The 23,154-nt window shown below is 46.9% G+C and overlaps 1 protein-coding gene across 1 annotated transcript in view; it reads left to right on the top strand.

Moving 5' to 3' along the window:
* Positions 1-17,244, top strand: part of LOC135392056 (glutamate receptor ionotropic, NMDA 2B-like) — a 39,998-nt gene extending 22,754 nt beyond the window's left edge. The window contains exons 4-15 of the mRNA XM_064622695.1: positions 700-883; positions 4,911-5,034; positions 5,782-6,002; positions 7,547-7,694; positions 9,040-9,223; positions 11,481-11,606; positions 11,675-11,895; positions 13,406-13,566; positions 14,574-14,755; positions 16,329-16,558; positions 16,726-16,898; positions 17,022-17,244. Coding sequence (XP_064478765.1) covers positions 700-883; positions 4,911-5,034; positions 5,782-6,002; positions 7,547-7,694; positions 9,040-9,223; positions 11,481-11,606; positions 11,675-11,895; positions 13,406-13,566; positions 14,574-14,755; positions 16,329-16,558; positions 16,726-16,898; positions 17,022-17,166 — 2,099 coding nt within the window. The 3' untranslated portion in view covers positions 17,167-17,244. The remainder of the gene's footprint in view (positions 1-699; positions 884-4,910; positions 5,035-5,781; positions 6,003-7,546; positions 7,695-9,039; positions 9,224-11,480; positions 11,607-11,674; positions 11,896-13,405; positions 13,567-14,573; positions 14,756-16,328; positions 16,559-16,725; positions 16,899-17,021) is intronic.
* Positions 17,245-23,154: the final 5,910 nt, after the last annotated feature.

Genomic DNA, 23,154 nt, shown 5'->3' with positions numbered 1-23,154 from the left:
ACAGGGTGGTTTAATATGCGTCCCGGGACGGACTTCCGTGGGGACTGCGCCAACATTCGTTAGGAAAATCCGCCGGAAAACCCAGGAAAAACCTCGGACAGCACAGCCGGTGGTGGTTCAATTTCTCGCGAAATTACTATTATTTTTCGTAAGTATAAATTTTAGTTTCATGAGTATCATCATAGACAGAAGCGCATCTTTGAAGCACGCATTTTGACGAATAACATAATGAGTATAAAGTATACATTGGTTTAGTCATATATGAAATGTTTTTCGTTAAAGTCATATATATGTTCTCACAGCTACTACCACGTGAGTGGAGCCTCTTTAGTAAGCGTACAATCATGAACAGGAAGTGCCATAAAACATTGATCAACATGAATTGTATTTATGAGTAGAGTAATGAGCACCCTAAGTAGTACGAAATGTTGGTACGAAGGGCACCATTATGAGCACGTACTCATAATATAGGTCATAATAATAGGTGATAATAATAGGTCATAATATAGGTTGGAGTATAGGTCTATAGGCTGCCGACCTATGCCTCTAGAACGAGATCTTATAGATCACGAAAGGTTGAACGCTGTCGATTTATTGGTTGTGACCTATACAATTTCGAAGTCTGTATATATATGCATGTTTTTTTTTTTTCGTCCATTGCGCTAATTGTAGTGGCTCTTTCTGTCGCACACTTTTCAGGAATTCACTACAACACGACGTTGAACAAGCTGTTTGATGAGATCGAGCGTGCGGTGCTCGTCTTTGGTCACGGGCTAGAGCTTCATGTGAATGACCCAGCTAACGCCAACATCAGCCTGGACCCTGGCTTACGCTGCAACGACACCAGACGCGCTCACTGGCAACACGGGGAGCGCTTCTACAAGTACGTGACAAAAACTCTGCACTAATCACGTCACAGCCGGACAGCTCCTTAGCTTAAGTCTTTCCGCGCGCGAGACCAGTCCATGCCGTATGGTAGTCCACCGTAAATCTGGTTTTTGATAGTCCTATGCGCCGTCGCCGCCAGCGGAGAAGAAACAAACAAACAAACAAACAAACGAACGAACGAACGAACGAACGAACGAACGAACGAACGAACGAACGAACGAACGAACGAACGAACGAACGAACGAACGAACGAACGAACGAACGAACGAACGAACGAACGAACGAACGAACGAACGAACGAACGAACGAACGAACGAACGAACGAACGAACGAACGAACGAACGAACGAACGAACGAACGAACGAACGAACGAACGAACGAACGAACGAACGAACGAACGAACGAACGAACGAACGAACGAACGAACGAACGAACGAACGAACGAACGAACGAACGAACGAACGAAAGTGTGGCGTCGCTGCCGGCCACACTACCATCGGCGCATAGGGCACAGGTCTATAGTCCGTCAGCTCGCAAGACATTAGTGCGCCGCAGATAGAATGGATAGGCCGGCTGGACACAGAGAGGCCACGCTCCCTCCTGCGCCAGACAATGTAATAATATACGTCATACTCACTCTGCTTTTGTATTGACTGCTGAGACTAGCCGCATGACACTATATATACGCTGCGGCAGAAAGTGCGCTTTAGAGATACCTGCCAAATGGTTTACGCTGGATACAAATTGACGAACACCCAGAACGTCCGTACAATCGACTCAAAGGAAAGTTACAAAACGTAAACATTGTAAACAGACACAATGAGAAGAAACTGCAAGCGCCCTTTCCTGCCACTCCCTTATACTGATGGTGCGTGGTGGCGCTGCAGTATTCCTCCGGGCGCGCTATATTGACCGTGTATTCACACGAGCGACATCCTCGCGGAATATTCTAGTGGAAGAAAAAGCGAGAACACTGCTCACAGAGCCGAAGTTCGGTCCCGTAGTATGTTGAGCATTCACACGGTGCGGGATATATGAAGTGACGTATTGCGCGTTTAGCAGACGACACTTAGCAGACGACACCGTCAGCGTGCTTTCCTGTCGTCTGCTTCGGAATATCTTGTGGCTGTGCAGCAGGATATTCCCCATGGTTAGCAGTGTACGTAAAGACACGACGTTGAGCGCTCGCGATCACGTGACAGCAGAAGGCTATGACGCTTTTCCCATCTTCCGCTTCTGGGGGAATGTCGCTCGTGTGAATGAATACATGGTGAGTCTCATTATCTCGAACGGCGTATGAGATTGACGGACTAGACTTCTTTTCCTTCTTAAGTTGAAAACCAGTGTATAGTCTTCCCTGATTTTCGCCGAGGGACGCGTCCGGCAAAATTCTTCTGGGGAGGTGTGGTCCGCGTGAATCGGCTACGTGCAACGCCATCTGTTGGGCGCGTAGAGAACGGTACCTGGCGCATCAAAGGTAGGGGGCGCCTCGTGCATGCAGTTTTCCACCATTGCATCATTACAAATCGAATACCAGCAGTCTTTCAGTGAATAACGCCTCATGAAAGACAGGGCTCGGTATTACGAAGATGGGTTGTGAAGAAAAGTTACTGAGCTTACAGAATGAGGCAGAGAAGTTACAGTTCAGGGGGTCGAGAAGGGCCTTGTCTTCATGGAACTTATTTTATGAAATAAACCTCTCGTGTGAGCAAAAAAAAAGAAAGAATCCGCTTCACAGAAGCCTCGTTTTAACAAATCATGCGTTACGTATGAATTACCCCATTTGAGCGAATTTAGACTAAAACAAACCAAGTTGAAGAAGAAAAGCCTAGTACCGGAATATGTTTTATGGAAGAAACACGTGGTTTCAATCAATTATATATTATATATATATATATAACAACACTTGTTTTAGCGGAAGCGAGCAACATTATCTTTTGAGTGTGTTGCGCCTGAGACAAAATCTTGGAGCTGCAGCAGGGGAAAAAAAGTGCTACGTCTGCACTTTACCGTTTTAGCGAATTCCAACTTAGAGAAAAGATGCCCCGTCTCATGGACGGGGCGTTGTTGTCTTCTTTCAGCGAAATGCGTTTATTCGAACTTCATTATAACGAATTAGAGTCAATAGAGAAACAACAACAACAACTTTATTTCATGATGATTATTGGGGAGTTTGACGGCCACTGGCGAACTTTACCCTGTTGCTGACGGTAATGTGGGAAATGGAATAATGGACCGATGTCCTACGGTGTCCGAAAAGGTCAGAAGAGCTTCGAGGGCAGTGCGTTGGTTGGTTGGATTTGGCCGTGGGCCAAGCAGTTTTGACAAAGACAAGGGGCGACAGCCCAGCTGATTAAGAGACTCGGAAAGTGTGGTTCGGGAAGGTTGATAGTGTGAGCAATGAAGGAGGATGTGCTCTAGGTCCTCTAGAGCACCGCAGTGAGTGCATCTTGGAGAGTCCACTTGCCTCGAGCGGTATAATGCCACTGAGCTAAAAAAGTCACATCGAGTCGCACCCGGTTAATTAATGCAGCGCCTGGACGAGAGGTGTTTCTTGGCGTCTGGGAAACGGGCGTTGGGTCCTCTGAGCATTTCGATGGGGCAGGGGAATGTTTTTAAGCATGCAGTTTTAACCAGTGATGGTTACTAACTTCGTCTACAGTAGTTTAACTATAACTACTAACTATTTTGCGATGGAGTAGTTTAAGTAGTACTTCAACTACTTTTCAGAGAAGGTAATTAGAACTACTTCTTTAACTTTTGCAATGTATTTTAACTACATTTATGACTACTTAACGTTGTCCATCAACACCAGTCCCATTCTATAGTGTTCTTGGACACCTAAGTATGAATCACAAGCAGTAATAACAGTGAAGGTTTAGTACACATGCACGGCACAATTGCTCTGCACCTCCGTTCTCATCAGACAGGTAGCTCGAGGTAAAAGTCGGAAGCACAATTGTGCCGTAAAGCTTGCGGCAAAATCGGAAGTAGTTGGCGCCTGCAGTAACCTATAACTACTGCAGTTAAGTACTCGAAATAGTAGTTTAACTAGTAGTTGCCACTACCTTTCTGCAAGTAGTTGATAACTACTTTTTAACTAGAATCAGGTAGTTTAACTACATGTAGTTAACTACTGGTCATCACTGATTTTAACCCTTTCGCCAATCAAGGAAGAGATCGAGACTCTACTTTTCTATTTGTTTCCTTCTTGATATGTATTGGATGTTTACAGTAAACGCGAAGAAATAAAACTGATAATATATACAGTCGGACCTCGTTTTATGAACCCTCGATATACGAATTCCCTCAACTTACGAACGGCGCCACAGGGAACCAAACTTTTTCCGTGTATTTTGACCTCGGTTTACGAACCCTCGATATCCGAACTATGAACGGATTATTAGGGAACGGACCCAAAGTAGCCAAGCCATTCTGACCTCGATATACTAACGGGCGTTATGAACGTACAGAGGACAGGCCAATGGACCGGAGGATAATGAAAGTTCCTCAGTACGTGCTGCCAAGGTAAAACATACAATGTCCCAACGCCACTACGTTCCACAAACATGATTCACCATTTCGTGAAAGAATAATTCCGGCGTTTACAGCCGAACGGTTGTCAGTTTGGACCAGGTCTCCGAGATGGAAACATCTTACCGTTCCAAGAGAAGGCGTTCAGGCCTGACAGCCGGTGACAATCGTGATATTTGCCGTTGGAAACAGTCTCATCCGCGCGTGATACGGTACTTTTTTGGACCGGGTGGATGAGTCAATTGTCAGACTTCTGTCATCTCTTCTAAACAGGATAGACCCTGCAGAAAGTATGGTGCAAAGCACAATTACGCAGTATTTTCAAATATAAAACTTATTCAAATCAATTTCCCGTGGTTTTGTGAGGTATTTGTGCACTGCACACCTCGGACCTCGATTTACGAATACCTCGATTTACGAACGATTTTCTGAGAAACGAAGGGTGTTCGTAAAGCGAGGTTTGACTGCATATATTTGTCCCCTCTCAGGTACCTGAGGAACGTATCCATAGAAACCAAAGGAGGACCTAACATAGAATTCCTTCCCGACGGAACCCTGAAGTACGTCGAGTTGGACGTACTCAATTTAGGCAAAGATGGATTCTGGGAACGGGTACGTATATGGTATCCTCTGTGCTGTATAGATACCAAGATGCTTGTGTGTGTATACATAAAGTGCCTTAGAGTTACTACACGGAACGTACTCCTGCGAGTAATACTGCGTTTAAAGAGGTCGCGACATTGACTGTGCCCCAGGTTAAGGAGGATAAATGTAAAAGGAACGACAGAAATCGCAGCGCAGATTGCATGTCGTTGGAAATGCGATAGCATTTATGTATACTGTAGCCACGGGTTTCGCAATGAACCCATAGATGGTATCGCATTTCAACGACAGTTTCTGCGCAGCCATAGCGAAACCCATCCGGCTCTGTGATGACGTTAAGCATTCCGTTGCTGGACGTTAAGCATTCCATACTGGCAAGTCCAGCAGTGCAGGAGGAGATTGACATTACTAAGCACGGAAAAAGCACAAAGACAAGGTTATTTCATTCTTGACCGTGTGCAGGTGCGGTGCAAAGGGTGCGAGGGCAGAAACCAGCACGTTGAAAACCAAAACTGCCACCGGGGCACCCAGACCATTCCATTCCCATTCCTTGGACAGTTTCCGCCATTCCATTTCAATTCCATTCCGGGCTCCGCTAAATCTGGAATGATTCCGGAATCATTCCAACTCCGGAACCCTGGTACAGAGATATACGATATAGGTTCCGTGATAGTGATATTTCAGCATGACGAGCTTCGGTATTTGCAGTCCCGATCCCATACGCGTAAATTTCTTTTAACGCACCATCATCTTTAGATTGGCGGCTGGACAGAAAGCGGCCTGGAGATCAAGGACATCGTCTGGCCCGGAGGAGCTCTCGTCCCTCCTAAAGGAGTGCCCGAAAAATTCAACCTCAAGGTGACGTTCCTGGACGAACGTCCCTTTGTGAGCATCGGCCAACCTGACAACGAAACCGGAGAATGCGAAAGCAGCCGAGCCGTCAAATGCAGGGTTGCTCCTGAGTCCGCCATGGCCGGGTAAGACCTCGTCCGTATGGTAAGGACTTTCTGCACAACTCAATGATGCGTTTGAAGGGCGTGAAAGGTATAGAAAGGCTAATATACCTGTCACACGGGCGGGGTCGTCTTCAATAATCGTTGAAGGCAATGGCCATTGAACATGGGTGTAGCGCCACCTACCGTGTAAGGTGTCAACCTGTCAGGGAGCATTGGATCTAACGTCGTTTGAGAAGTTGACAGGTTGCACACTAGGTGGCGCTAAACGCACGTTCAATGGCCATTGCTTTCAATGATCATTGAAGAGTGCCCGTGAGACAGCGTATCATTGCCAGACTTATTTATTTAGACGCTACACTGGCAACACAACAGGTTAAAAATACCAGTAAAATGTTTAATACCTGACTGAAGACGTTAAAATGATTCCACTGTGAGAGTCATTATAAGATAAGCAGCTGTTGTACATCTGTGCGAAACTTCGCGATATGGTCCTTCCGATGCACATCATAGGCGGCTGGCACTACTTTCAGCAACAGGGTCTGTTCACATGACGTCTTCCGCAGGAGAGCACCACTGTCGCCAGCAGATTTGCGGCAATATAGTGTAGGTCCTCAGGTTTTGACTGTCCAGGACTTCACCCACACAGCATGTTCACTGTACATTTGGTGTTTCAAAGTTATTCTGCTGCGTGGATATTATTTGTTCCATCCAAGTAATCTGCATGTTGCCAACGTCGTAGTCCTCTAAACAGAAAACAGGAACCAAACCTCGAGGGACCTACATCATGGCCGCGATTTCGCCTTTTCGACGGTAGTGCCCCCTGGAGGGGTGACATCAGTGCATAAATTCTATATTTTGAGCAATATACGTTAGGCTTTTTTTTTCTTTTTTGTTTGTCTCGTTTTAGTTTTTCTTTTTCGTTTCCTCGTTGTGCTTTTTATCCGGCTTCGTTGGATCACTTGGGCCGCGTCCGCATACCGGTCTAAGGTCACGAGTTCGAACCCGCACTCTTAAAACTGAACTTCACCGCATAGCACGCTCTTAGCCAACCATCAAGTCGAATGATATCATTATCTGCCCTGGGGGCTTAATCGCTTCATCGTCGTTACGGTCGTTACAAGCTAACGAGTGGCGTGAAATTCAAAAAGGTGGGCACGTGACACATTGCGCGTGACGTGTACCACGGCCTTCACGTATCGCGCGAAGAGCGCCGTGCACGTGTTTTATCACGTGGCCACCTTTTTAAATTTCCCCCAAGCCTTTTTTGAATTTCCCGCCACTCGTTAGCTTGTAACGATCGTAACGACGATGAAGCGATTAAGCCCCCTGATTTGTTGAAAACGGTAGGCTACGCCATTTTTGTGACAATCATGAACAGCATAAGCGTCACAAAAAAGGCGTACGCCTCCCGTTTTCAACAAATCGTGGCAGATAACGTAATCATTCGAGATGATGGTTGGATAGGAGCGTGCAATGCGGTGAAGTTCATTGTTAAGAGTGCACCCAAAGGATAGTAAATTCGTGCCAGGTTTTTTGGTTCTCACGTTGGCCCTCTCGACTCGTAGGATGAACGAGAGCATGGCGAAGAAGAACACGACCATCTACAAATGCTGCATGGGCTTCTGCATCGACCTTCTCCATAAGTTCGCTCAGGACCTTGGATTCACCTACGACATCTACAGGGTAGAAGACGGTCATTGGGGCGTCATGAATGTAATTCCTTGTCTCTTACCTGTTGTGTTCGAACGCTTACTACTACTACAAAATAATGGCGGCTACTGTTAAATAATATGACTGCACTTTAGGAGGTCAAAAACACTTTAGTCACGTTCTGCTGAAGAACGTCATCTTTAATGGAATAACGCAATGTGCTGTTGTTTTGTGTGCACCTTTCATGTGGTGCGTGATATGCGCTTCGAAACAAAAATGTATTTACTTTCTATTTGAACCTCTATGTCGTACACTCTTAAAAATGAACTTCACCGCATAGCACGCTCCTAGCCAACCATCATCTCGAATGATATCGTTCCCTCCCCTGATTTGTTGAAAACAGGAGGCGTACGCCCTTTTTTATGACAATTATGCCGAACATAATTGTAACAGATGGTGGTGGTGGTGGTGGTGGTGGTGGTGGTGATAGGGCTTGCCGTTGTCGGCCTCACGTATGTGGGCAACGTCACGACTCACGCCCTGGGGGAATGTGCGTCCTGGGCCGACTTCTAAGGGAACTGTGCCGACATATGTCTGAAAGTAATTGTAACAGAAAATGCGTACGAGACCTGTTTTCAACAAATCAGGGGAGAGGACGTTGTCATTCGAGGTGACGGTTGGTTAGGAGGTGAGGTAAATGTCATTCCATTTAATGCATTAAGTTTGTCGGGTGGATAGAGTATTACAGTGCAAACCATAAGAAGCATACATCTTGGGATTAGAATGGATTTGTTTTTCATTCTTTCGATACTTTCGAACGACTATAGACCAAAATCCAGATGTTAGTATATGATGTTAGTGTAGTATGTTTAGTATATGTTACTACGGCTGATTTCGGTGCACTCTGACAATATTCTGTTCCTACACTCTTAAAAATTAATTTCACCGCATAGCACTCTCCTAGCCAACCATAATCTCAAATGATATCGTTATCTGCCCTGATTTGTTGAAATCGGGAGGCGTACGCCTTTTTTGTGACACTTATGCTGTTCATAATTGTCACAAAAAAGGCGTACGCCTCCCGATTTCGACAAATCAGGGCAGATAACGATATCATTTGAGATTACGGTTGGCTAGGAGCGTGCTATGCGGTGAAGTTCATTTTTAAGAGTGTACGGTCAGCGGAGGAGCTTCCCAAGAGGGTATTCCAAAATGTTGTCGGAGGTAAAGTCTATATACGCAACAACCGGTGCACGGCGTCTTGAAGCTCTTTGAAAGCTCGCAAGCACGCAAGAGATAACTTTTAGCAGTGATCTTTCTATAACATTGCTCACGCTGTATGAACACCTATCTGTCTCCATCTTTTCTTTTTTCTCTCTTCATATGGTCATTACACACGCATGCGCAGAACGGCACCTGGAACGGGTTGATTGCGGAACTGCTGGAGCACCACGCTGACATCGTGGTAACATCCATCAAAATCAATAGGGAGAGGCAGACTGCAGCCGATTTCACGGTTCCTTTTCTTGAGACTGGCATCGCTATAGTGGTCGCCAAACGAACCGGCATCATCTCACCAAAGGCTTTCTTGGGTAAGTCACGACGGTCCGGGTATGTCACGATATCCCAGCGTTAAAAACAAAATCCCAAATCTCAAAATCCACAATACCAAAATCACAAATTGCAAAATCAAAGCTTAATGTCTGCGCTCTCTGAGAATGACCGTATTTCAAAGTATGATATCACTGAGCATCGTGTCAACTTCGTGTGGCTTGGAAAGTCGTTTTAACGAATGAAATGCACATTTTAGCGAAGGTTATAGGCTTAGCAGGGCGGGCGCGCTAGAACAACCCAAAACGAAGCGACGTCGGTTGTGTATGGTCACGAAACGCCTATCTAGTGCTGTATAGTGAGACCAAGGCTATAGTTCAAGTTTGTCCACTACAGATCTCCCGCGTGTTGTAGGCAGTGCCACCATTAGAGACTGTGCCAACGTGGGATTAAGCCGGCGCTTCTTGCCTCCTTACCTTTCAACTGTGTTCAATATCTGTGCGTCACACCCGTTTTGTGGTGCAGAGCTACGCGGATCACGCGATCAGCGGTGGATCTGCACATAACAGCTCAGTGGTTTATCCAGACCCTCTTTCCCGCCCGAACATCCCTAAAAAAGGTTTGGCAACACATCCCTGTTTTCCTGTCCTATACCGTTACAGTGTAACTGTAATAATGACACCCAATTTTTTTGCAACCGCGTACTTGCGGTTCTGGATAAACTACCAGAACAGCTGACGCTGTAAAACGCGCGATAAGAAGAATACGCAGGAACGGGAGAAAGAACTTTCCACTTTCATCCAACGTGACGGGGGAGTATGGTGAATTAGGGGGAGTCGTCTTGAGAGAGAGCACGTCAACTGGCAGCGAGCCAGCAACAAAGAACATGCATTGTAGAGCTGTGTTCCGGTACAAACTGTGGCTCAGACTTCCGCGAGGGACGTTAAATATGGCGTGCCGCGTGTCGAGACAGACAGACAGACAGACGCACACACACACACACACACACACACGAAGAAGCAGACAAGACACGGACGCCACATGGGGACGCCGTCTCCGCCACTGCCGCTGACTCAACCAGCCTTGACTATACAAGCCTGCATAGGGTCGGACACTGACAAAATATGTAGCCGACGGAAGCAGAGGAGCAACCGAGCAAGTGTTGCAACAGTTTTTGGAACTGTGGCTGCTTTCACGGGCTGGAAATACACGACAGACGCGACCACTGTGGCGCCGCTCATGATCACAGTTATCTCGCGACCTAAAGTGCCGAATTATTAACGTATTACACAACTGTGTTTGTCTCTTTCGAATAACTGGCAAGTTCAGACTGCCGCACTCTTAAAAATGAACTTCGGTTGAGCATACTAGCAGTGCGCAAGGCACAAGGAAACAGAAGAACAAGACGAACACTTCGCTTGCCAAGTGTCCTTGTGTCTCGTGCGCTGCTAGTATATTAACCTTTGGTCACACCACCCCAATTCCGACCAGTCCTCAAAATGGACTTCACCGCATAGCACGACAGCAACTCTTGACAGGGTTGCCATATTCGGCCACTTTGCACCAGGCTTGTACGAGATACACAAAAAAAGTTAGGTTACAGAGTACCAGGAGAAAAAGTAACTGAGGGGCGTACTACATATTGAACCAAGAAAAGCACATTCGCCGTCAGTCGTGACGTTGCCCACCTCTGTGAGGCCGACATTCTTCAATGACATCTATGGTGGTGGTGGTGGTGGTGATGGTGAAAGGGCTTGCCGTTGTCGGCCTCACGTATGTGGGCAACGTCACGACTGACGCCCTGGGGAAATGTGCGTCCTGGGCCGACTTCTAGGGGAACTGTGCCGACATCAATGACATCTATACGCATGCAAGAAACGCTTGCTTGCCCAGTAAAGGCTTCCGAGGGCTCTTTGGCATTGGCAGTTCCGTGGGACTGCCTGCCTAGCATTAGTTGATCCTGCCCTTCGTTTTTAAAGGGCGAGGGCAGTAGTATTTTTGAAGTGTGATGTGGGCAAGCTTTCGCTCGTCCCATCCTACAGTTGACAATACGAAACGCTTCGTGTTGTGTCTGTCCCTTCGTGTTCCCTATAGTCTCGGGGTTTTACATTACGCATCAAAGTCACCAGCTCGAATCCACGACGAAAACCCGAGACTGGGAAAAAGACGAAAAACAGACGACACAACACAAAGTCTCTCAATTTTAGCCATTTTATCTGTATCACCAGCTCGCTTGCTTTGGATTGGATTCGATTGGATTGCTTTCTTTAGCCATCTTTTCATTGCTTTTCCTTTCAGAGCCTTTTGACACCGTGTCGTGGCTACTGATCCTTCTTGTAAGCATCCAAGTGGCCGCCTTCTCAATCTTTGTCTTCGAGTGGCTCAGTCCCTCCGGATATGACATGCATATCACACCTCCCAGAGGTATAATACACGCTCTATCGCAGCACGTGAAGAGCGTCTACATAATAGGCTTCTTTGCACGTGTATAGAGCACCGTTTCTCGCTGTTCCGCACTTACTGGCTGGTCTGGGCGATCTTGTTTGGCGCTGCCGTGGACGTGGACTGTCCCCGAGGCTATACGTCGCGATTTATGTCCAACGTGTGGGCTATGTTCGCTGTCGTCTTCCTGGCCATCTACACAGCCAACCTGGCTGCCTTCATGATTACCCGAGAAGAGTATTACAACTTGATTGGCATCGAAGACTTCAGGGTAAGCTTATACATAGGGGGACTTTTCCCTCTCAAGTTGGTGTAAGCAGGCGAGAAGCCGTATCCCTAACAAAGACTGCTTTTAGTGTCGTGAGTGTATGGTTCATTTGGTTTTGTCGGAAAAGATAAGACGCCGCTCAAGAAAAGGGGACGGCTACTATAATTTTCGTAATTTGGTTTAAAAAAAACACAGGAAGAAAAAAAAAGATAAAACAAAGCCTGCAAGACTAGCAGAATGACTAGATGCGCTTTCTGTTTCTGAAAGAAAAAAAAAAAGAAAAAAGAAAAGACCGTAACGTTGACTTGGCAAATTTCGGAATTGGGAACATTCAATTTCTATCAAATTAAATTTGATAAAAGTGCTAAGAAGTCATGGCAAAATCTCCCCCGAGATAAATGGCGTTGACCCCATTATGTTGAGACAAGTAGATTTTTAATACGATTTTTTATCACCTTAGCTGAAACACCCCGTAGACAAAGGAATGAAAGAAACCGGTGGACACGGAGACAAATAAAATCACATTTATGGTCACAGTGAAAAAAAAAAAAATCCACAAACTTGACATCTGTGAAAAAAGAAAAAGAAGAACAAAAAGAAAAGTATAATAAACGCTTGCATGACTAGGAGAAAGACTAGATGACTAGACTAGGTCTTCCTTTGAAGAACAAATAAAGTGTTGTCTCATACGATTTTGTCACTCTTGTCATTTCAATGATGTTTGCGGAAATATCAAGCTATTTCGTTGTGAACACCGGGTACATGACACAAGTACATCTTGACCTTTATTAGATGTGTCTGCGATGCTGCTTTCTTAAATGGGACAGCATTGCAGGTATACAACCTCGCAGTCCCATATACAGACGTACTGCCGTGCCTGTTAAATTAGAACAAAATATTTATTGAGTTTCGTTGTTCGTAACAATCCTTGTCTGATATGGATGTACACGCTTAAAAATGAACTTCACCGCATAGCACGCTCCTAGCCAACCATCACCTCGAATGATATAGTTATCTGTCCTGATTTGTTGAAAACGGGAGGAGTACGCCGTTTTGGTGACACTTATGCTGTTCATAATTGTCACAAAAAAGGCGTACGCCTCCCGTTTTCAACAAATCAGGACAGATAACTATATCATTCGAGATGATGGTTGGCTAGGAGCGTGCTATGCGGTGAAGTTCATTTTTAAGAGTGTATCTCCCTAGGGTACTCTCTAAAAACAGAACTTCACCGCATTGCACGCTGTGCTCCAACCATTGCCGCGAATGATAGGGTTATCGCTTCTGATTCGAATTAGAGAGAGAGGGGGGACGTACGCCTTTTTGTGGCAATTTTCATATATCCAAATTGCCACAAAAAGGCGTACGCCCGGCACCCTCTTCGAATCAGAAGCGATAACCCTATCATTCGCGGCAATGGTTGTCCCACAGCGTGCAATGCAGTGAAGTTCTGTTTTTTTAGAGTGATATTTCTAAATTTCAAGCTGTCGTTATTTCTTTTTTTTTCTTTCAGCTTCAAAATCCAACCCGAATAGAGCCTCCTTTCCGGTTCGGAACGATTCCTCATGGGAACACGGAGGCGGTGCTCAAGATCAACAAGCCCCGGCTTTATAACTACATGAGAAAATTCAACCGTTCTACTGTCATAGAAGGTATCCGGGCTGTTAAAACTGGGTACGTATTAGCCATACATGCCCTCCGTGAATGACAATGAATTAACCTTTGCGTATGACGTCACTGCCGGCGTGCCGCTGGTCGAAATTTCTATCCCGCGTCATCCGCAGAGCGCGCTCCGTCCACTATGTGTCCCTCGCTCCGGATAGAGTCACTAAATAGGGAAGCAGAGTAGCGACACTGAGCCACGCCGGCGAGCGAGACCGCCATCTTGAGTCAGGCGATGGCTGCGTCGCCTAGCGATGGGACGCCAATCTCCCCCTTCCGCGCTGGTGGAGAACAACGTGCAATCGAGCCAGCTCTCAACCCAGGAAACCGGTTTTGCATGGAGGCGACCCAACATGGACGGCGAGTTCTTGGAAAGAGAAACCACGTGACACGATCGGCCCAATCGCGGACACGGAACGGCGGCTCCGGCGCGGAAAAAGAATGCGATACTCTGTATCCCTATTTAGTGACTCTAGCTCCGGAGTCTCTGCTAAACCGGGTTCTTAGGCCAAGAGAGCATTGCATGCGCAAAGCGCATCAATAGGACTCTGGGTGTCACTGAATGTTCTTTTCCGGTAGAGCCGTCTTCCGATCCGACTGTCTGTAGCATTAAAAAAACTCATTAAGGTGCAGGTGAGTCCAACCGGAGAGGAGGGTAGAGAGCGCGAGAAGCACTGCGACTTCTGTGCAGGAGCGCGGGAGCGCCACACTCCGTAAAAGGAGATGTCCCGTTTAGTAAACGCTAGGGCGTTCCATGAGCTCCGGAGCCGCTACTTAACGCACCAGTTCTATTGGCCCTGTCTAGAGCGTGAGTGGTCCTTCAAGAACCACATTCGCTGGTCAAAGAACCGACACGCCAGAAAGAGGGAGGACATCCGATGCAGGAGCAAACACTGTATTAAACACGGTAAACGCGCATAACGTGTACATATCGACATTGGATCGGTACGGGTACCTTCAACTGTACCGATATTCTTTTCCCCACATGACACTTTTCTGCATATGACGTGTCTGTGCAGGGAATTGGACGCCTTCGTATACGATGCCACCGTGCTCGACTACTTGGTTGGGCAGGACGACGAGTGCCGACTGCTCACTGTGGGTTCCTGGTATGCGATGACGGGTTACGGTTTCGCCCTGCCCAAAGGTTCAAAGTACCTGAAGATGTTCAATAAGCAGATGATCGAGTACCGCGAGAAAGGTCAGTACCCCGTGTGAATCTTACCGGGAGCATACGGCAGCTTAGAAGGATGTTATACCACGGCCGGGGCTCTTCATCGGGACCTTCAGGCAATGGTGGGCAATGCAGGATAGCGAGAAAGTGTGATGGACTTATGATCGTTATGTTCAGTGAACATATGTTGGTGTTGTTACCCGGCACCTACCTATACCGGGTGTTTCAGTTAAATCCCCGGGCTAAATAATTCGCGAACCGGTGCACCAATCGAATAACTTTCTTTTTTACAAGTATCTGTCCAATACCGCCTACAAGATGCGCACCGCGTGAATTAGCGGGAGGCGCTCATTATTTAAATAAAAATTCAAATGAGTTTCGTGAAAAAAGCTAACTTCTAAAGCAGGGCGCTGTCGGCATTAAAATGGGTACTACCCTTTCTGGGACCTTCAGTAGATACCTTTTAGAGAAAAATCTGCAACCGAAGCGGGTCATTTCTTGCAGTAATTAATTGGTTTCAGTTTACATATTTTTGTCGCGGCTGGTCGCGGTGAAGCGCAAAAGGACGCTCTTTCACTCCCACGTCCACCAATGAATTACGTCCTTCTACCAATGAATTACACCGATGAATTACGTCCTTTTGCGCTTCGCCGCGACCAGCCGCGACAAAAATAGGTAAACCGAAACCAATTAATTACTGCAACAAATTACCCGCTTCAGTGGCAGATTTTTCTCTAAAAGGTGTCCACTGAAGGTCCCAAAAGGGGTAGTACCCATTTTAATGCCGACGGCGCCCTGCTTTAGAAGTTAGCTTTTTTACGAAACTCATTTGCATTTTTATTTAAATAATGAGCGCCTCCCACTCATTCACGCGGTGCGCATCTTGTAGGCGGTATTGGACAGATACTTCTAAAAAAGAAAGTTATTCGATTGGTGCACCGGTTCGCGAATTATTTAGCCCGGGGATTTAACTGAAACACCCGGTAGAAGACGCTTGCACGTACGGCCGCCGTCACCGTGACACGCGAGCGTGTGGGCCACGATGATGGGCGACAAGCGACTGATTTTCGGCTGTCAAATTTTTGTCGAAATCTTGCGAAAAACCCTGTGATTTTGATTGGAATACTGTGTTACGGCCGTAGTCTTCCGAATTCAGGAACAGAAATGCTGCCTTTGCTTGGGAATTTTTCGAGTTTAATTATGCTAATTATCTTAATTAATGCGTGACACGAATGCAAACGGTTTCTGTGGTAAAAGTCTGTATGAGTGTATCCCAAGTAGTTTTATAATTTCTTTAAAGTAAAACCTATTTTTTAGGAATTTAGTGACATCTTCTCGTGGAACACCCTGCAGGTTGACTCTTCTTACATGACTCAAAATTATTATTTTCGATCGAGGAGATTACTTGTTGGAAGCTCCGGCTTTCTGCCCACTGTTTTGCTACATGGAAAATTATGTATGCAATGCTGAGGGGTAGCAAACTCTAGCCCTTTGTCTTGACCACTCGTAACCCTTCCACCACGAAGAAGAAGCTGTACACTACAAGGAGCGTTCTGCATGGTTTGCTGACTCGCTTTTTTTCGCACGTTGCATATCGCAGGGGACCTGGAGCGTCTGCAACGATTCTGGCTCCAAGGGGCTTGTAAGCCGGACAAGCCCAAAAGGAACGCGAGCAATCCCCTTGATGCCGACCAGTTCATGAGCGCTTTCTTGCTCCTGGGCTGCGGTGTCCTGCTCACGCTCGCCTTGCTCGTCATGGAGCACATTTACTTCAGATATATACGGAAACAGATCACTGGCAACGCACGGTGTCTAGCCCTCGTCTCTTTGGTAAGGATTCATACCCGTGACAGCAAGAGCCTCTTTTGCGCATGCTTGATGAACATTTGGAATCCTTCAGGAAGGGAGCGTGTCGCACGATACGCGAAAATGATCCTCTGTACTTTACTTATCATTGGTTATCAGTGTATCTGTCCTGAATTCTCGCGTCCCTGCAGAGCATGGGCAAGTCCTTGAGCTTCCGGGATGCTGTGAACGAGGCGCGGGACATGCTGAAGCAGCATCACCGCTGTCGAGATCCCGTCTGCGATGCTCAGCTGTGGAGGATGAAGCACGAGCTGGAACTGGCCAGACACAGAGTGCGACATCTTGAAGGCCAGCTTCGCGTCAGGTACCTTCGATGCCTCTTTGTTTGAATCATACCCTGATGCGTTTCCTGCACCCACCGCACTAAGGACAACGGATAGTTAGCAAGCATGCGTCTCGCTTATATCATGCGTGTTTCCCCCACCAGGGTAGGGCCTGAAGAGCTTCTACGGCCCAGAGACCTGACACGTAACCAAGTCACATCCAACGAACTGACGCGAGCACCGTCGCCCCGTCGCCCAGCACCGGCGCCGTTCCAGCGGGAGATCACAGAGAAGGAGACCGTCTTATGATGGTCCACCTACCATACAAGGCATCGCCTCATCTATCCATGCCCACATCTATATCGTAGTATACATAGAGGATTAGGACACGCTGTTGCTCACTGTTGCTCGCTGCCTATGCCTCGACGTCAGGGCATAGAGATCTAAGAAGGGCTGACGCCACGTCAGGATCAACTAGTCCTCGTCGCGTCTCTGCATTAGCTGCGATACTAACTTCTTTTACGGTGTGTAGGATGTTCTAGATCATACTGCAACGCCACTCTTACACGGATACTTATGCCCCCGACCAACTACATTATAACGACCCCGTTATTTTTTGCAACTCCCTTGGATGGTCGCGTCTGCATCATCCGCTAGGGGCGCTGCACATGGGTCCGCGGGATCTTCATCGTGATTGGGCAGTTGGAATTCGAACTTTAAACAGCAGAAGCAAGCACACTGCCGTAGCAGACTGCAGCAACCGTACGACACCCATCAAAGAGCGTAGAATGATGATGATGATGATGACGATTATCAAGTTATAGTTTTTGCAAGAACACACACCCCCTGGGACATGTACCGGTTGTACACAAATTATAACATAATCTTGAGTAGAGGGTATCACAATCGAAGAAGCAATAAACGACTGACCTTCAAATTGCGGCTCTGGAGAGCAGTGCAAATGACATATAGTCGCTATAATCTAGTAGGTCGTGCTTGCGTCGTAGCAGCACTTCGCCTCTACAATAACGACGAGTAGACGAATGAGCGTACGCTATTATAATGCGTCACAGACAACGACATATCTCTTGTCCAATAGAAGCATAGCCAGAAAGACTGCCTTTCAAAATGTATCTCAGTAGGTGGTGTACTTGTAGACAGCTCGAAACATATGGAGGACATGTCTGTGCGGTTTCAGTACAGCGAGATATTTAGGTAACGAACAAAATATGCAGAACGGGCTCAGATTGGCGGCTGTCGTCTGCTACGATTAGGAACATATTTTGCATTTCGTGTAGCTTTTATATTGAATGAGCGGGGGCAGTTTTTCGACCTCTGGTCACGACTTCCTTTCGTCAACTGCATATATTCTTAGAAAGTAACAACCAGCTGTACTTTAAAATCATCATAGAGGATGATGGGGCACACGCGACAGACACGCCGCGTAGTATCTGCTGTGAGAATTACGTTGCAGATGACAACGTAGCTATGCGTTTACTTGTCGTGAAAGCAGCCAATGTAAAACGCGTCGAGGATCCGGCTCGAGTTTGCTCCTGACTTGCCGTCAACAATAGGGGAAAAACGGACATGTCTGCTCCTGCCACAGCACGCTATATCTTCGAAGACCCTTAAGACGTCATTGGCTAGACACGTATAATGTTATCTGCCACACGTGACAGGACGGTTATCGGTAGAAGAGGGCGAGGCTCTTTGACGCACCCTGGCGGCGAACTCTCAAGACACGTTTCCCACCTTGTATCATGTATTTTCTTGCTCAAAACGAAACGCGTCTTGGGAACGGCGCCAGAGTCGCGAAGAAAATTCGCACATGCTGTCGTGCGGTGTAATATGCGGCATGTATGTTATCCAGTAACAGTGTTCTCGCCAAGATACGACCTTCCACGAACGATTTTATCGCGTGGAAAGTTAAGATTACATCGAGTGAAGAGCCCGTTACTTCGCGAGGCACCTTCCTATACTAACTCTCTATATGATTCTGCCCACTGCGCATGCACAACAATATTGAATATTGTGCTGGGAAGCGTACGGAGATGCCTCGTGACGTCACGGGCCTGGGGATAAATTCGTTGCACGATTAGATGTTTTATCTAACGGGGTTTGTTTTTCATATCACTCTTTGGGAGCTCCCGGTCAGCGGATGGGACTGTTCCTCCTTACGTCCCCTGTTTTTCTAGCACAGTGGGAGGAGGCTGGCGCAATGACGTAGTCACACTTCCCATCCAATGACGGACCCGCAGTCCTCTACAGTCTAAAAACAGAACTTCACCGCATAGCAAGCTGTGCGCCAACCATTGCCACGAATGATAGGGTTATCGCTTCTGATTCGAAGAAAAAAAGGGAGCGTACGCCTTTTTGTGTCACTTTGGATATCCAAATTGCCACAGAAAGGCGTACGCCCACCTCTCTCTTCGAATCGGAAGCGATAACCCTATCATTCGTGGCAATGGTTGGCGCACAGCGTGCTACGCGGTGAAGTTCTGTTTTCAGATTACAGGAACGTCAGTACGAAAAGAAAAAAAGCGTTCATTCGACCAAAACGGCGCCTGACATATCCATATCTAGGATCTCGAAATGTCGAGAACTCGCACCTCCTCTACACCCTCCGAACACACAATCCAAAACACAATCCAGTAGCCAAACCCTAATCCCGAACCCCCTCCAGCCAACTCACAGTGTTAACGCGAAGTAATTACATAATTAAAGAGGCTTGAGCCGCATAACTTTCGCTTTTCGGCTAATGCTCTCAACAACGGTTCGCAAAGCTCGCGTGGCCAGTCATCTTGAGCTCACTAGTTCCACAGTTCCATTGTTGCATGGAAAATCGTCAAAGTACATCTCATGGTTTCCAAAGCGGAGTCCACAGAGAGATTTTTTTTCAGGGAACGAGTCCATGAAATATTAAAGGGTAGGGCCGCAGTCCGAACTCTCTAGTTCTGCTGTTTGCACGTGCAGAAATGTTTAGTCATGTGAGGACGAGTGTGACTGGCCATGCGAAACCTACGAACCGAAGCACAAGTATAACGACTAATGCTATCGATGTTTTTCATTTGATCGAGACGAATTAAGGTAAATAAGGCAATGCAATCGCGTTTGATTATTGATCCGCAGGGCTAGGATTTATACGTGCAATATGTACACACGTATTCTTTAAATGTAATGTATTTTGCGTGTCGCATTTTGCATGCTGCAGTGCATTTTGCACGTTGGCTAAATCAATCATGTCAGCCTATCAGGTAATCCATGATGCAGTCCAGACGAATGATGCAGTAGCGCAGACTGTAGCCAAGACAAGCCAGTCGGAGGCGATAGCGATGGGCTGCCTTTATATTGACGAATGAAACTTCAGTTTAGTTTCGGAATCGATCAGCCTGGACTTTTTCTTCGAGCCAATCAGTTGCGCTCTGAAATCCGCGCGGCCTGCAATAATCAATACGTGATATTGAAAATCGATATTTTGAGTGCATGCTTCTTTGCTGACAGAGCTACGTTTTTTGGACTACGGCCTCACCACTTCGTGGACACTGAAACTCTTTCTGTGGATCCCTCTCTGGAAACCTCTCAATGAAAACCAGACGGCAACTCGCACTACACCGGAAATGACGTAGAGTTACGTCACAAGGTCTTTCCAGCCTTCTATCTTTTCGCCTCGTGCCCGTATCTTTTGTTCTTTTCTTAAATGAGATCCACCAGCGATAGTGTCCACCGTATTGTTCCTTCATTAATCCTTCCTAGATACATTTCCTTTGTTCTCGTGACTGACACCATAATTCGAGGGTTTCGAGTTTTTCGGTTGATAATGCCGACAGGGCTTTCCATGTTGCGAATCGTATTTTTTTTATTGTATCATTTTTTTGTGTGCTAGAATTATTTTCTCAGGATTTCAAGTGTTGCTGTAGAACTTTAGGAAATACCGAATGTTTTGTTAGATCGATCGCTATATTTCGAGAATGAGTGACCTCTATCGGTCTTTCTCCCCCAAATCATTACGCACAACAACAAAAATACTCAAATATCCGAAAGAAAAAAAAAATGCCGAAAATAGCCGCAAGGTTGAAAACCCGGTACTCACACCTTCCCATCAATGCTGCATATCACACCAGCTATTTAAACGGATCATTCTGCTTGATACACCTGTCCTGATAACGTATGGCAACTTAGTAGTCGGTCGACCGTTTATAAAAAACAAACAAACAAAGGATGATGTATTTTTGACCAGATAAGGACGGGGCTTATCTATTTACTTCCCTTCCTGAAGACGACATATCGGTACCGACGCAACTGTCGCGATGCTCTGTCTCTTGCAATGGCGTCTGTTAAGAGTCTGTCAGAACAGGGACTGTTTTTCTTGCCCCGTTGTTAGATCTCTATGCTGATCAAAGCATATACACTAACAGCTGTATCTGTGACTATGTCACCTTGTTGCTGCTGCTTATCTGCTTCGCTCGCCAGCGCGCAAACCGCGCCCATGTTTTTTTTTTCTAATAAAGGTTGATGTTGATGCGAGTAGTTGCCTCTGTTCCTCAGCACGCGAAGTCGTGGAGCAAAAGTAGTTTCTACGTAAGGAATCGCAATGAAGCATCCCAAGAAATGTTAATGAGCGACGAGCTTTCGTGCAGAGCCAGTATTTTTTTTTTCAACTGGTGAGAAACTACGAGCCCTGCACGGGGAGGGGGGGGGGGAGAGGCCATCACTCTTCACGGCAGTCTGAACTACATGCAGTGATGAACTGCAGACTCTTTTTTTTTATTCCGTACAAGATCTGCGAAGCTGGGTTGCGGAGTTGCCACTCCGCAGTTGGAATGATTCCGGAATCATTCCAGATTTAGCAGAGCCCGGAATGGAATTGAAGTGGAATGGCGGAAAGTGTCCTATAGGAATGGGAATGGAATGGTCTGGGTGCCCCGGTGGAAGTTTTGGTTTCAACGTGCTGGTTTCTGCCCTCGCACCCTTTGCATCGCACCTGCGCACGGTCAAGAGTGAAATAACCTCGTCTTTGTGCTTTTATCCGTGCTTGGTAATGTCAATCTCCTCCTGCACTGCTGGACTTGCCAGTGTGGTTACCGGTCGTTTTCTTTTATTGAGGGGAATTAAAGGAATGGAATTGGGTTGCCAAGCCATTCCAGGAGTGGGAACTGACCATACCTTTTCATTCCGAGGAATTGAAAGGAATGGAATTATCGCAAATCTACATTCCTCTGAATGGAATTGGAACGGAATGGGAGACCCCATTCCGTTCCAATTCCATTCCAAGCAACCCTGCTGCGAAGTGACTGTGGCTATAAGCAGCGTACAGATGTGGACAGGGAGGAACAGGAGTACGAGTGGAAAGCAGAGGGCTACGGTGCGTCCTGGGCCGACTTCAGTAGAAACAGTGCCGACACCTGCTTTGTGCGATGTGCGCCGGGAAATCCATGGGAAACCTCAGACTGCACTTGTCGTGTCGGGATTCTAAAAACACAACACCTCGTCTTCAGAATGGCCATATTGCTACTACCGATGAGCGCCCTCTGCCAACATTTCCTAGATAGCAGAAGGCCTGCGCCCCACGTGACATTGCGTCACACATGGAGGCCTGCTGTGGATGCTGCTATGGCGTCAATCAAAGAGCGAACAAGAGAAAAGCTCGAAGTAGCTCGAACAGCTCACGCAAGCCTCCTACTATCTATAGGAGGTGTTGACTCCGCACATGACTGCACGTCACCAAGTCTACACATTCCCGGATGACGAAGTGCAGACTCTGTATACGAAAGCTCGTCACTCATTAAAATTTCTTCAAACGCTTCATTTGCACGGAGGTAGTCTTTTTGCCCAGGAGTGACGGTTTCCGTGGGCTGAACCCTAGGACCGGTCATCAGTGGCACCTCGCAGGGGTGCCCTCTAATTTGTTGCTCCATGGACGAAGGCGTGCAGGGTGAACACAACGCATTCTGGACAGGTCCTGGTCACACATGCGCCACAGCAAACGTCAAGACACTCGTGACCTAAAGATAACCGCATAATGATCTGGGGGCCAAACCGTTTATAAACAACGCGGTTGTCGTTTCTCCCCGCCGTCTTGAGTCTCTTTCGACCTCGGTAATAGAACTCTCCCTGTTTGTAAACAAATGACGTCATAGTGTTCGACAGCGCCACCAATTTGGTAGAGTTGAACTACGCTCGAAGCTAGGGGCGAACAAGGTCGCGCCCGAAAGCCATGGTCTTGAGGGGATTACGATGGTCCCTAAAAGGGACGCGACCTTCGGTCCTACTTGTCTTTCAGTAGGAGGCAGCGAACAA

This window comes from Ornithodoros turicata, chromosome 4 (assembly GCF_037126465.1).
Source record: "Ornithodoros turicata isolate Travis chromosome 4, ASM3712646v1, whole genome shotgun sequence".
NCBI classification, from domain to species: domain Eukaryota; kingdom Metazoa; phylum Arthropoda; class Arachnida; order Ixodida; family Argasidae; genus Ornithodoros; species Ornithodoros turicata.
The sequence above is the reverse complement of the archived record's forward strand: the minus strand, read 5'-3'. Positions and strand labels throughout refer to the sequence as shown.